Source organism: Centrocercus urophasianus, unplaced genomic scaffold (assembly GCF_019232065.1).
Source record: "Centrocercus urophasianus isolate 14NV4802_14NV808 unplaced genomic scaffold, USGS_Curo_1.0 seq_21, whole genome shotgun sequence".
NCBI classification, from domain to species: Eukaryota; Metazoa; Chordata; class Aves; order Galliformes; family Phasianidae; genus Centrocercus; species Centrocercus urophasianus.
The window spans coordinates 13,350,808-13,362,944 of record NW_024884767.1 but is presented as its reverse complement, the minus strand read 5'-3'; the positions used below and the strand labels follow the sequence as shown (position 1 = coordinate 13,362,944).

The following is a 12,137-nucleotide window of genomic DNA, read 5'->3' as shown; positions in this document are numbered from 1 at the left end:
GAAATTCCACAACCTCTCTGAGCAACCTGTTCCAGTGCTTTGTCATCTTCACTTTAAAGAAATTCTTCACATATTTTGTGTGGAACTTCCTATGTTGACTCTGTAGGTCCTGTTTGCTCACTACTGAACAGTGAAGTTACATTAGTACGTAATTGTCTACTGTACAATTGTGTAACATTACAGAGTGCAAACAACTGTCACACCATCTCCCATCATTCAGGTATAATTAGAATTGCTTTCTTCACATGTAGTTTACATTTTTCTGCACATAATTTAATCTGCTGTTTTATTACCTAGCCATTCAGTATCATGACAGCTTTTGAAGGCAGCTTTACATTTATCTAGCTGAATGGTTTTGATTTGAATATTTCCAAGTGTCTGAATTGCCTCCTCCTAAGTAATTTCCTTTTCTAGATCAGTTACGATACCACTGACATGTTTGCACCTTGCATAGATCCATTCTCTGAGAAGAATAGTCATCTTTCCCTTTGCTTCCTAGGATAAAACACCTTCTTCAGAAATTTCAAGAAGTTAAGATCATGTTGAGGTGATTTAATCTAGAACTTAATAATTTGAGATTTAAGAAGACTTTTTCGTTTCCTACAGTATTGAAAACAATTTTCTATGTGGAACTAAGATTTTTAAAAAAAAAAAAAAAAAAAAAACTTAAAGGAGAAAAGCATTTTGATAATTTTCATAGAAATTTCAGATCTGAAATTCTAAGAAGTAAAAAAAAAATGTTATTAAAATTTTTTAATGAAAATGTCATAGTGTTGTATTAAAAATAAAAAAGAGAAATTTGGTTCCACTGGATTAATTGAGATCAGCTATTTCAAGCAAGTTATTGTTACAACTGCCATGGCTGCACTTTGCAAGGGGAAAAAAAGCATCATCTGAAATTTTCAGAAAATTTGTCTTTATAAGTCTTTTATTTGTTCTCTGCGTTAAAGTGGTGTTTGGGAATTATGATTGGCTTTGGGCAAACAGTGCGTAAGAATGCTCAATACCTTTCTTCACAAAGATTTTATACATTCAGTATTATATATGTTCTCAGTTGTTTTCTTGTTATTGAGATAGATTAAAAATATTCAGTAACAACGACGAAAACGGTTTAGTGCAGCTTTATATATGTGCGATAGTACTGTATTACTGAGTTGATAGCAACTTCTTTTCATTGCTGTTGTTAATCTGTTGTTGATTATCAAAATTAAGTCATTAATATAATGGAGTACATCTCACTGTGATTTCAGTGGAGCATATCTAATAAAGCAAGGCATCTGAAATTTGAATGCAATAAAAATGCACTATTTATGTAAATAGAATATCCCTATTGAATGAATGCTGCTAGTGAATCTGCTGTGACGCTGAGCTTTTAATAAGTCAAGGTAGGGTTATGAAATGTTTGCACAAGGGAAGTGTTTAGTTTTACAGTGACTGTCAACTGCTTAAAATATTTGTGGTAAAAAATATTTTAATGTTTTTTAATGTTTAAAGCTCCTTTAAATGAAACTTGCTCTGAAGATTGAGATGCCATAAGATAAATGTGTAACAGTTGTTATGATTGTTTCAATCTTACTCAAATACTCTTTTTGTGGAGAAAGAAGAGAAACTTGTGTGATAATGATCAGAGGATATAAAAAAGAGAGGTACATTGAGGATTGTGAAGAAAGATGCGGACAACCATTCAGCAAACAGCCTTTACTTCTTTCTTTTGTTTTCAAAGTTACACATTTTCTTTCTCTCCTTAAGGGAAATTTGAATATGAAGTTCTGAAAGTGAAAATCACGGATTCAACTTTTCCCATAAATAATATAACCATTGGAATATATTTGTGATTAATAAAATACTGTGTATTCTGGTGTCTTATGAAAGCAGGCATAGCTGTTGGGAATTTGTTTCTGAAAGAAGAGTTGCCTTGCAAACCACACAGTAGACAGTTTTAATTAAAATGGAGAAGGAAGAGAATGGAGCCTGTCACTGGAGAGATGGAAATGTCACCTGATCAGATGATGTTTTTGCGTGATTAAAAACGTGAATCATAGGGGAAGGAGGGAAAATGACTCTTCCAAGATAAAGCGTCCTCACTCAGGCCATTCCCAGGAATTTTTCTCTAGAATTCGGTCCTCCATCATATAACCTTTCTGTTCTGTCATTGTCTATCTCTCATCCACAAGGAATCCATGTTTTGATTTCACCAGTGATGCTGGTAACCCTCTCCCAGAGAGTTTGTGTGCCTACATTCCTGAAGGTCTTCACCTGTTCCAGCTTCCCCTGCTGGATCAGAGATTGAGCCAGATGGACAGAGGTCCCTTCCAGCCTCAACCATTCCTAGATTCTGGGATTCTTTAATTCAGTACTTTTAGTATTGTTGCATATTATCTATGACAGCAAGGAAATCACCACACCATGCCCTTGGTTCAACTCATCAGAAGTAAGAAGAAAAATGCCTTTCTAGACAGGACTAATGCGTTCTGACAGTTTTAGACAGGAATTCTGTGAATGTGAATTGCATGAATTTTTTTTGTAACTAATATTGTCACTCTGAAATAATATCTGCTAAAGGCAAATTTAAGATTGGTGAATGGATTTTTTCATTATTATTTCGTTGGGGTTTTTTGTTGTTGTTTTGTTGTTGTTGTTGTTGTTGTTGTTTTTCCTGTCGTGATTAGGCCTGGTTTGGCCTGGTTAATAAAACCATGACATTTCCAGTGTAGCCTAAACATGCTCACCCGAATAATAGTACACAGGGATTTGTGGCCAAAATGGGATGGGGAGAGAGGTTCTATAAATTTGTCGTAAGCCTCTGCATTTCTGAATATGACATAGTCTATTTTTTGTACATGCCAATTGTTTTTTGAATACTTGTTGTAGATTTTAGTTTGGTAAGAGTTACTGTATGCTTATTGCCTTATGCTTATTATTATTTCCTGTACCAAAGTCTAAGTCCTGTAGCAAAGAAATGCAGTAAAATGGTTTACACGTTTTCAATCTGAGACATTGTGTCATTGGATGCCACCTATCTTGATTTCCTCAGTATATTAAAGACGAACTTCAATACTAATCTTAAAATCTGATTATACCTAAACTTACAACACATAATGAAACAAGATTTTCTGTCTCATTAGCACATCTTCCATTTATATTCATTACTGACCAATCTGGTTTTAGATGAAAAAGATCGGATTCTTTATCTACCATTCAGTGGCAATTTCTATTTTCCTGTGGAATTAATAGGTTCTTACATTTATTCATGGACTGAATGCTTTACTTCTCCATAATGCTTTTAAAGAATGAATATTCATAACATTAAATATATAGTGAGCCAAGCTTGCTTTTATGCTGAGTCAGAAGAAGTTTTATGATTTCTTTGTAGTTCAGCTGTTTGGACAGAAGCTTACAAAGACTAGATATTTTAAAATCCTAGACTATATATCTCTTCACAATTTAGTAGACATTACAATCAGTAATTTGTCAGAAGTAAACTTTTCTTGCCACAGAAGTATGTTGGAAATCAGTTAGGATGAGTTACGCTAGCAGAATCAGTAGTTTATTTGATGTACTATTGTATGTATCTCTCCTGGCACACAAATTCTAATTATTATGTATCTGTCCCTTAATTCTTTGCCCCTTGTTGGTCCCCAACAGAAAAAAAAAAAAAAAAAAAAAAAAAAAAAAAAAAAAAAAAAAAAAAAGTTGTGTTGAAGTGAAATCCATTTGCTTAATGAATGCGGAGTAGCACTATCCATCTGAGTGTGGGTGTAGGAGGTACAAGCACCTATGAGCTCTGCAGATAGAAATCCAGGGTCATGTTAAAAAATGCATCTTCATTGGTGCTAATCTTTTAGTAAGGATCTGTGCTAATTAGGTTTTAGATGTATCTGAAGACTTGATGTTCAGCCATTCAGCCATTCCCTGTTGTCCTATCACTGTCACAATGTAAATGAAGTAAAGATGGTCCCCAAATATCTGCCCTTCTGTTTATTTAGGTTTAGTTACTTACTGTGGCTTGTACTGTAACTAAGACCAAAATCAGTCAAAACCAGTAGCCACTTGAATACTTCAAAATTCTGTGCTTAAAGACAGCTGTGATCTGTCAGAATTGCTAATGACCAACAGTACCAATGTAGATCATTCTGTAGGAAGAAGCAGTGTCTGTTAGTTAATGTCTTTCTTTTTCCTCTGTTTTCTAGATGCAGCAATTGTTCCACGAGAACTATGAACACAACCGCATGGGTTATATTCAAGACCTTCACAACAGCAAAATTCACACAGCTATAACACTTCATCCAAACAAAAGGCCAGCCTACCAATATAGGCTGCACAATTACATACTGAGTCGCAAAATTTCCGAACTGCGCTATCGAACCATTCTTCTCCATAGGGAACGTGCCCTCATGAGCAAACTTAGTAACAGCAAAGTAACGAAGGAAGATCAGCAACTGGGAGTGGTACCATCTTTCAATAATTTCCAGCCACATGAAAGATCTGAAGTCATCGAATGGGAATTTCTGACAGGAAAATTTCTTTACTCGATGGTAGAGGGCCAACCACCCCGGCAGAGTGTGAGCAGTGTTCTGCGGGCTGCACTAGATGACACTGTGATGCAAGTCATGGAAATGATAAATGAGAACTCTAGGTCTAGAGGAAGACTGATTGATTTCAAGGAAATACAATATGGATACCGCAGGGTGGATCCTATGCATGGGGTGGAGTACATCCTGGATTTACTGCTCTTGTACAAAAGGCACAAAGGAAGGAAAGTTACAGTTCCAGTGAGACGTCATGCTTTCCTTCAGCAACTGTTCAGCAAACCTTTCTTCAGAGAAGCAGAAGAACTAGATGTAAGAAGCCTGCTGGAGGACACCAATGCTGACACACAATCTTTCTCTTTTCTTTCAAATTCTTTAAAGATTTTTTCTTCATCATTCCAAGGCACCAAAGACATTGTGGGACACAGTGACAAGAAAATACATATTCTTGTCCCTCTTATAGGAAGATTTGACATTTTCTCAAGATTTATGGAAAACTTTGAGAAGACTTGTCTGATTCCCAGACAGAATGTAAAGTTGGCAATAATTCTCTTCAGTTCTGAGTTAGGACAGGATTCCAGTAAACACATAGAGCTGTTTAAAGAATATAGCATGAAGTATCCTAAAGCAGATATGACCCTGGTTCCTATGGCAGGAAAGTTTTCCAGAGGTTTAGGTCTTGAAATGGCTTCATCCCAGTTTGACAATGGCACTTTGCTGTTGTTCTGTGACGTTGATCTGATATTCACACCAGACTTCCTACAGAGATGCAGAGAAAACACTATTCAGGGAGAACAGGTTTACTACCCTATCATCTTCAGCCAGTATGATCCAAAAGTAATATATGGAGGCAACCCTCCAGCTGACAGTAGTTTTATTTTCACAAAAAGAACTGGATTTTGGAGGGAGTATGGATTTGGAATTACATGTATTTACAAAAGTGACCTACTTACTGCTGGTGGATTTGATACCTCAATTCAAGGCTGGGGTCTTGAGGATGTAGACCTCTATACTAAAGTGATAACATCAGGCTTGAAGGCTTTTAGAAGTCAAGAAGTAGGAGTTGTTCATATTTTTCACCCAGTTCATTGTGACCCCAGTTTAGATCCAAAACAATACAAAATGTGCTTAGGATCCAAAGCAAGTACATTTGCTTCAACCATGCAGCTCGCTGAACTCTGGCTAGAGAAATATTTGGGTGTCAGATACAATCGAACTGTCTCCTGACATCCCAACCCATTTGGCCTTTTAAGGGGAGTTTACCTCATTATTTTTTTATTTTGATGTTGTGTTTTTAAACTCCCTTCTCTTTGTCTTCCAAAGACTGCTGACCTCAAACCAGATGAGTCTGCTGTTCACTGATGTTTCTTACACCTACTGAACTGATTAGGTGAACTCTTTCAGATTTCTTTTGTTTGAAAATCAATCAAACCATGGCAATCACACGATCCCATGGAGCACATCCATCACAAGAGACTACATCAGAAGAATATTCTTTTTGGCTTTAGGATGCAGTATCATCTTTGTTGCATTTTTCAGACTTGATGTGATACAAATATTTAAAGTGAAGGTACCACAAAAGTGCTTTATGCTTCTTCTGGGGATGGAACTTTGTTAGATAAACTTGAGTTTTATAATTTATATGAGGACTTATATGTATAAACACTACTTTTCTTCATCTTTAGAATTTTTAAAGTAAGCGAATAACTATGATTGTACCTTTATTTTTAAAAAGGAAGAAAAACCGAGGAGTTGCTTGCAAATGCAACTGGTACTGGCTACCAAGTTACCTTAAACTTCTTATTAGAGTAACAAACTCCTCGATGTTCTTCACTCTAAGTGTAAATGAACTTTATTTTCACAAGGAAAGGAATTTAATCTAATCCTCATATACATTTTAGGAGATTTCTGAACCAATGTCCTTCATTTGCAGACAAGAAGCTATGACATAACATGGTCATTTATGGTAAAGTGCAGGCAAACAACATTCTTTTTTTGAAACATATAAGTTGGTGTTTCTTTTTAGAATGGATCTCTAATATGTAATTTTCTTTTACATTCCTCTCATAAACTGCACTAGATAGAGAGCGTTAGAAGTTAAAGCTGTATCTTTTTTTTATGTTTTCTGTGAATATTGGTACTCAGAAACAATTTGTTGTTAAAATTAAAGTAATTGTAGGATAATTATTTAAGTTTCAAAATTTATAATTGCTGGTCAAAATTCCTTGCCAATATATTTATATTAGTGGAGGTTATAAGACTGTGTTAAAATCTATCTCTCTGGACAGCCTGATGTTGTCGTATTACTGATTTATGGAGTAAAGTATTTAAAATGATATCAACTTAAGAAATAATGGAACCAACTTTTTGTATTTTGAAGAAATGTTTATATGGGGATCTACAAATGTGCATGTGTGTGTGCGGTGTGTGTGTATATGTCCCTCTATATACATACATATATATATATATATTTATATATGTATATAGAGAGAGAGAGAATCATAGAGAATCATTTTAAAAGATGTTCCTTTTTTTTTCATTTCAGGCAGTGAATTTGTTATAATTATTTTTACCACATACTTGCAACATTTCATATTATACTGTGGTAAGAGTTCAAAGACATCCAAGAAACCATCAACCTTCAGTCAAACTTAAATACATCAGGTACTTCTGATCTCAGTACTCTAGATTTCAATCTGCATTTCAAATTGAATTGGTGTCAAAGGTTTACGGGCTGGTTTGGCATGGTCTTGTGACTAGTGGGGTGCGGGACCTGCATCCCGCAAAAGGTATAAGGGAAAAGGGGAAAAGGAGAGAGAAATGGGCCTAAAAACAAAAGAGCAGCAACAATCTGAGGAGAAACAAACTATTTTACTAAATAAGATATCAGAATGCAAGATAACACACCATAATACAATATAATAAAATGCAGTTGAAACTAGTAAATCAAATTAAATGAGAGAGTGTGTCTGAAAGCCAAAGCTCTTACTCTAATGCTGTGGTGAGACAGCACCCGCAACAGAGACAAGCCAGACAATTGAAAGGGCTGTCAGGTAACCTAAGAAGGCCTTTTATCTTTTCCCGCTGAGTGGAAATGATAACAGAACAGCAAGTAGTTCTCTGGGGGACGTAGCAGTTCTCCTCTTCCAGGACAGGTACCCAGGCGTGGAGCATTAGCATTTTAACTCCCAGTGCTCTACATGATGTTATGATGTGGAATACGAATAACCAAACATCATAAAACCATGACAACTGGAAAAAACAACAACAACAACAACAACAACAACAAAACATAAGCAATTGTTGAAGTTTTCTTATGCTTAAATACATTTTTCATAGTGAGTGGCTTGTTCTGGAGGAAAAAGGCAGCCCTAAAGGGGAATCGGTGTACTGGATAATAAAGGGCTGGCTATAGCCTTTTTATATGCTTTTAAGAAGGTCAGGTGCATTGCCTCAGAAAAGCTAGTAATTGTAGTAGATGACAGCAGATAACTCATGCATGTCTGCCCTCCCAGAGCAGAGCTTCTTGCTTATCATTCTTCTGGAAATTCCAACCCCATTATCAGTGGCTCAAATGTCTGGAGAAAATAAAATTATTAGAAAATAAAAATATTTGTTTTAAAGGAATTCTTGCAGACTTCTCTTCGAATCTGCATGAGTGCAAAGCTCTTGCTTAGTTTGATTAGAAAGCCAAGAGCAAGGAATGGGAAAGTGAATTCCTGCTGATAAATGTTTGTGATGATTTCATAGAATCATAGAATCATAGAATGGGTGGAAGAGACCTTAAAAGATCACCTACTTCCAAACCCTCTGCCATGAGCAGTATTACTAGCCACCAGATCAAGCTGCACAGTGCCTCATCTAGCCTGGCCTTGAGCACCTCCATGGAGGGGGCATTCACAGCTTCTCTGGGCAGCCTGTGCCAGAGACTCACTGCCCTCCAAGTAAAAAAATTCTTCCTAAAATCTGATCTGAATCTCCCCTCTTTTAGTTTAAAGCCATTCCCCCTTGTTCTATCACTACTGGACTGTGTAAAAAGTCGGTCCCACTCCTGCTTGTAAACTCCCTTCAAGCATTGGAAGGCTGCAATTAGGTGTCCCTGGAGCCTTCTTTTCTTCAGGCTGGACAAGCCCGGCCTTCTCACACCTTCTTCTTAAAAGAGATGCTCCATCTGTGCATCTTTGTGGCCTCCTCTGGACTCGCTCCAACAGCTCTTCTTCCCTTGTGTGCTGGGGGTCCCAGGCCTGGATGTAGTGCTCCAGATGGAGCCTGACAAGGGCAGTGCAGAGGGGGACAGTCACCTCTCTCTCTCTGCTGTCACCCCTCTGTTGATGCACTCCAGGATACAGTTGGCCTTCAAGGCCGGAGGGGCACACTGCTGGCTCATGTCCAGCTTCCCATCTACTAGTACCTGTAAGGCCTTCTCCACAGGGTTGCTCTTAGGGAGTCTGTATCTGGGATTGCCCTGACTAAAGTGCAACACCCTGCACTTGGCATTGTTGAATCTCATCAGGTTCTCATGTGCCCACTTTTTAAGCCTTGGACTTTTTGAGTCCAGGTCCCTCTGGGTGGTGTCCATCCCTTCCATTGTGTCAGCTGCGCTACTCAGCTTTATATCATCACCAAGGATACATTTGCTGAGGGTACATTTGATCCCCCTACATACTTTCCTATTCAAAGGAAGATTCTTCTCTGAGGCCCTCTGCATGCTTTTGTGTGTTTTGCTCCAAGTTTCCTTACACATTTCATGCACATGAATGAAAACATGAGTGAAAATAATATAAATAATGATTACGAACGTGTAAGGAAATCATCTGCTGAGGTATAATCCGGTGCTTATTTCAATTTTTTAACTTAGAGGCCAGAAATTATTTGTTCAGTTCAAAGTAAAATAGTAGAATAGAACAAGAAATTAAAGCAATCATTCTCTGGGGATTGATGTATACAGAGGGCTTGCAGGATCAGGTCCAAAGCAAAGAGTTAGTATCCACCAGTATGAATATTTATTTACTGTCTGACTGGTTCATTTGTTTATATGATGAATGACTTTGTTTAAAAAACAAAAAACATACAAACAAAAAAACCCCATTATGTTTATTATGAATTATTGCATTGACTTTTAAAATAACTATCCTGAGATAACTTGAGTACTTGTATTAGTTTGCTTAAGGAATAAATGCTTTATAAAGAGATCATATTAAAAAGAAAAAAAAAACACTAAAGTGTTAGAATAATATTGTGGATGTATAGATTAAAATTGGAATGTCTCTGCTAACCATTTGCTTTTGTCTAGTCTCAATCACAGTCTCTGTTGTAAAATGAAGTTTCTAACTGTACACTGTCCCTTTGTAAATATGTAATTAATGGATTCACAATCGAGCAAAATGACAAGTCTTTCCAAAACCTCCTTACCCTGAAAATATGTTCCCTGAATCTTAGCAATGCATGGCTTAGACCAATCCTGACATGATTACCTGTTCACAGTACTTAATTTGAGAGTGTTTGCATCAGAGTATACTTTTTCTCAGCCTGGAGAAAGGCAGAGATGTTGGGGAGTCGCTTTGGAATCTCCGTCTTCTATCCGAGGCACTTCCTGACTGCTACCAGCACTGCTTGAAATGTCTCCTTGGGGCTGCAGGTAGGCAACCCAAATCAGCATAGAAGAGCTGGTTCTGCTGCTGAATTATTTTGGGAAGCAGAAGGACAATTTTTATCAGGGTTTGGGATGAGTGAATGGAGGAAGTTAAACTGAAGTTTTACTGGGATAGGGTGGCATGGTGTCATGCACATAACCTCCATTTTCCTATGGAAAGAGAGATGTGATCCGTTTGAAGTTTCTTACCTCCTTAAGGAGAAGGAAAGGAAGGGCAAAAACAGTAGTCCATCCACTCAGTGGGGCTAAACCTTGCACTTGAATACCTACTACCTATACCTATTGTGTGAGACCTGGGGAAAAAATGCCAAAGACTCTGTGCCAGAATTACAGAGAGAAATGCCTTGTGCACTCACCAAAGACTAGAAGTATGCACAGAAGTGCCTTTTGGAGCCTTAAACCACTGTGCAGTTTTTCAAGAGCCACACTGCTCTTGAAAAAAGTTGCAACAATGGTAAAATGGCTTAGGAGCGCATTGTAGACCTTAAGGAAATGTGGAGATTTCCAGGAAAAATAACAGATGATTATAAATAGAGCAAATATTTGATTTAAATATATTTTGGTGTAGTAATTAGTTAACACGTACTTTTCCACACGGGGTATTTTGCACCAAAGAACAAAGCCAACTTCAAGAAACAAACAAAACATATTTATTGCCTACATCCTTTATTTTCCGTATTTCCACCTTGAAGACAGTAAAAATTATTGGACAAAGCTAAGAATTTCTAAGTTAGTGATTAGAGGACTGTTTGTTTTTCTACTCCACTTTTTAAAAAGAGAAGCAGGTGAGGTTAAAAAAGAGGTCTGTAAGGTAAGCCACAATGTGAGGGTAGCAGTGATGATTATTGTCCTGAATTGCAGCCCAGAATATTAGATAAAGGTCTAACTATTTAGAATAACTACTTAAAGTAACTATTTAAAATACCAGTGAAAGTCTTCCTCTGTTAAAAGTCTGCATATAACACATGAAGTTAAATCAATACTTTCTTAATTCATTTCTTTTTTAGAATAATATTCTGTAGTCTTCTTCTGTTGGCATTTATTCAATTGTTTAATGAGTTGGTTTAATATAACTCATCTTCTCCTTTCCATTTTTTCCTTTTCTTAGGTCTTCCCCTTTGCAATATATACTGCTACAGTAGTTGCATGTTTTTGTTCAGAGCCTCCATTTTCCTGTGGAAGGAGGAATACAGTCCCTGTCAAGTACCCCATTTCTTGTCAGGAATCTTAGAATCATAGAATCATAGAATTGCTCAGGTGGGAAAAGACCTTCAAGATCATCAAGTTCAACCAGAACCTTACCATACTACTAACTCTGAGAATCCTCCGCTAAATTATGTCCCTGAGCACCACATCCAAACGGATTTTAAACACATCCAGGGATAGTGATTCAAGCACCTCCCTGGGGAGCCTATTCCAGTTTATTCCAGCTTAACAACCCTTTCTGTAAAGAAGGTTTTCCTGATATCCAACCTGAACCTCTCATGGTGCAACTTGAGTCCATTTCACCTTGTCCTGTCACCTGTCACCAGTGAGAAGAGACCAACCCCGCTCTTGCTGTAAGCACCTTTCTGGTATTGGAAGAGAGCAATAAGGTCCCTCCTCAGCCTCCTCTTCCCCAAATTAAACACCCCCAGTTCCTTCAGTCATTCTTCATGGGGCATATTCTTCAAGTCCTTCACCAACCTTGTTGCCCTTCTCTGGACTTGCTCCAGCACCTCACTGTCCCTTCTGTATTGAGGTGCCCAAAACTGAACACCGTACTCTAGGTAGGGCCTCACCAGTGCCAAGTACAGGGGCAGGATGAATTCCCTAGTCCTCACCACACCATTCCTCATACAAGCCGGGATGCCACTGGTGTTGACACAAAAGACATTGAGATTTTGGAAAGGGTCCAGAGAAGGGACAGGGGAAGATGATCAGGGGGCTGGAGCACCTCCCCTATGAGGACAGGC

General features: G+C 37.6%; 1 protein-coding gene across 1 annotated transcript in view; it reads left to right on the top strand.

Annotated features, from left to right (window-relative positions):
• CHSY3 (chondroitin sulfate synthase 3) overlaps positions 1–6,948 on the top strand; it is a 144,083-nt gene extending 137,135 nt beyond the window's left edge. The window contains exon 3 of the mRNA XM_042822957.1: positions 4,191–6,948. Coding sequence (XP_042678891.1) covers positions 4,191–5,756 — 1,566 coding nt within the window. The 3' untranslated portion in view covers positions 5,757–6,948. The remainder of the gene's footprint in view (positions 1–4,190) is intronic.
• Positions 6,949–12,137: the final 5,189 nt, after the last annotated feature.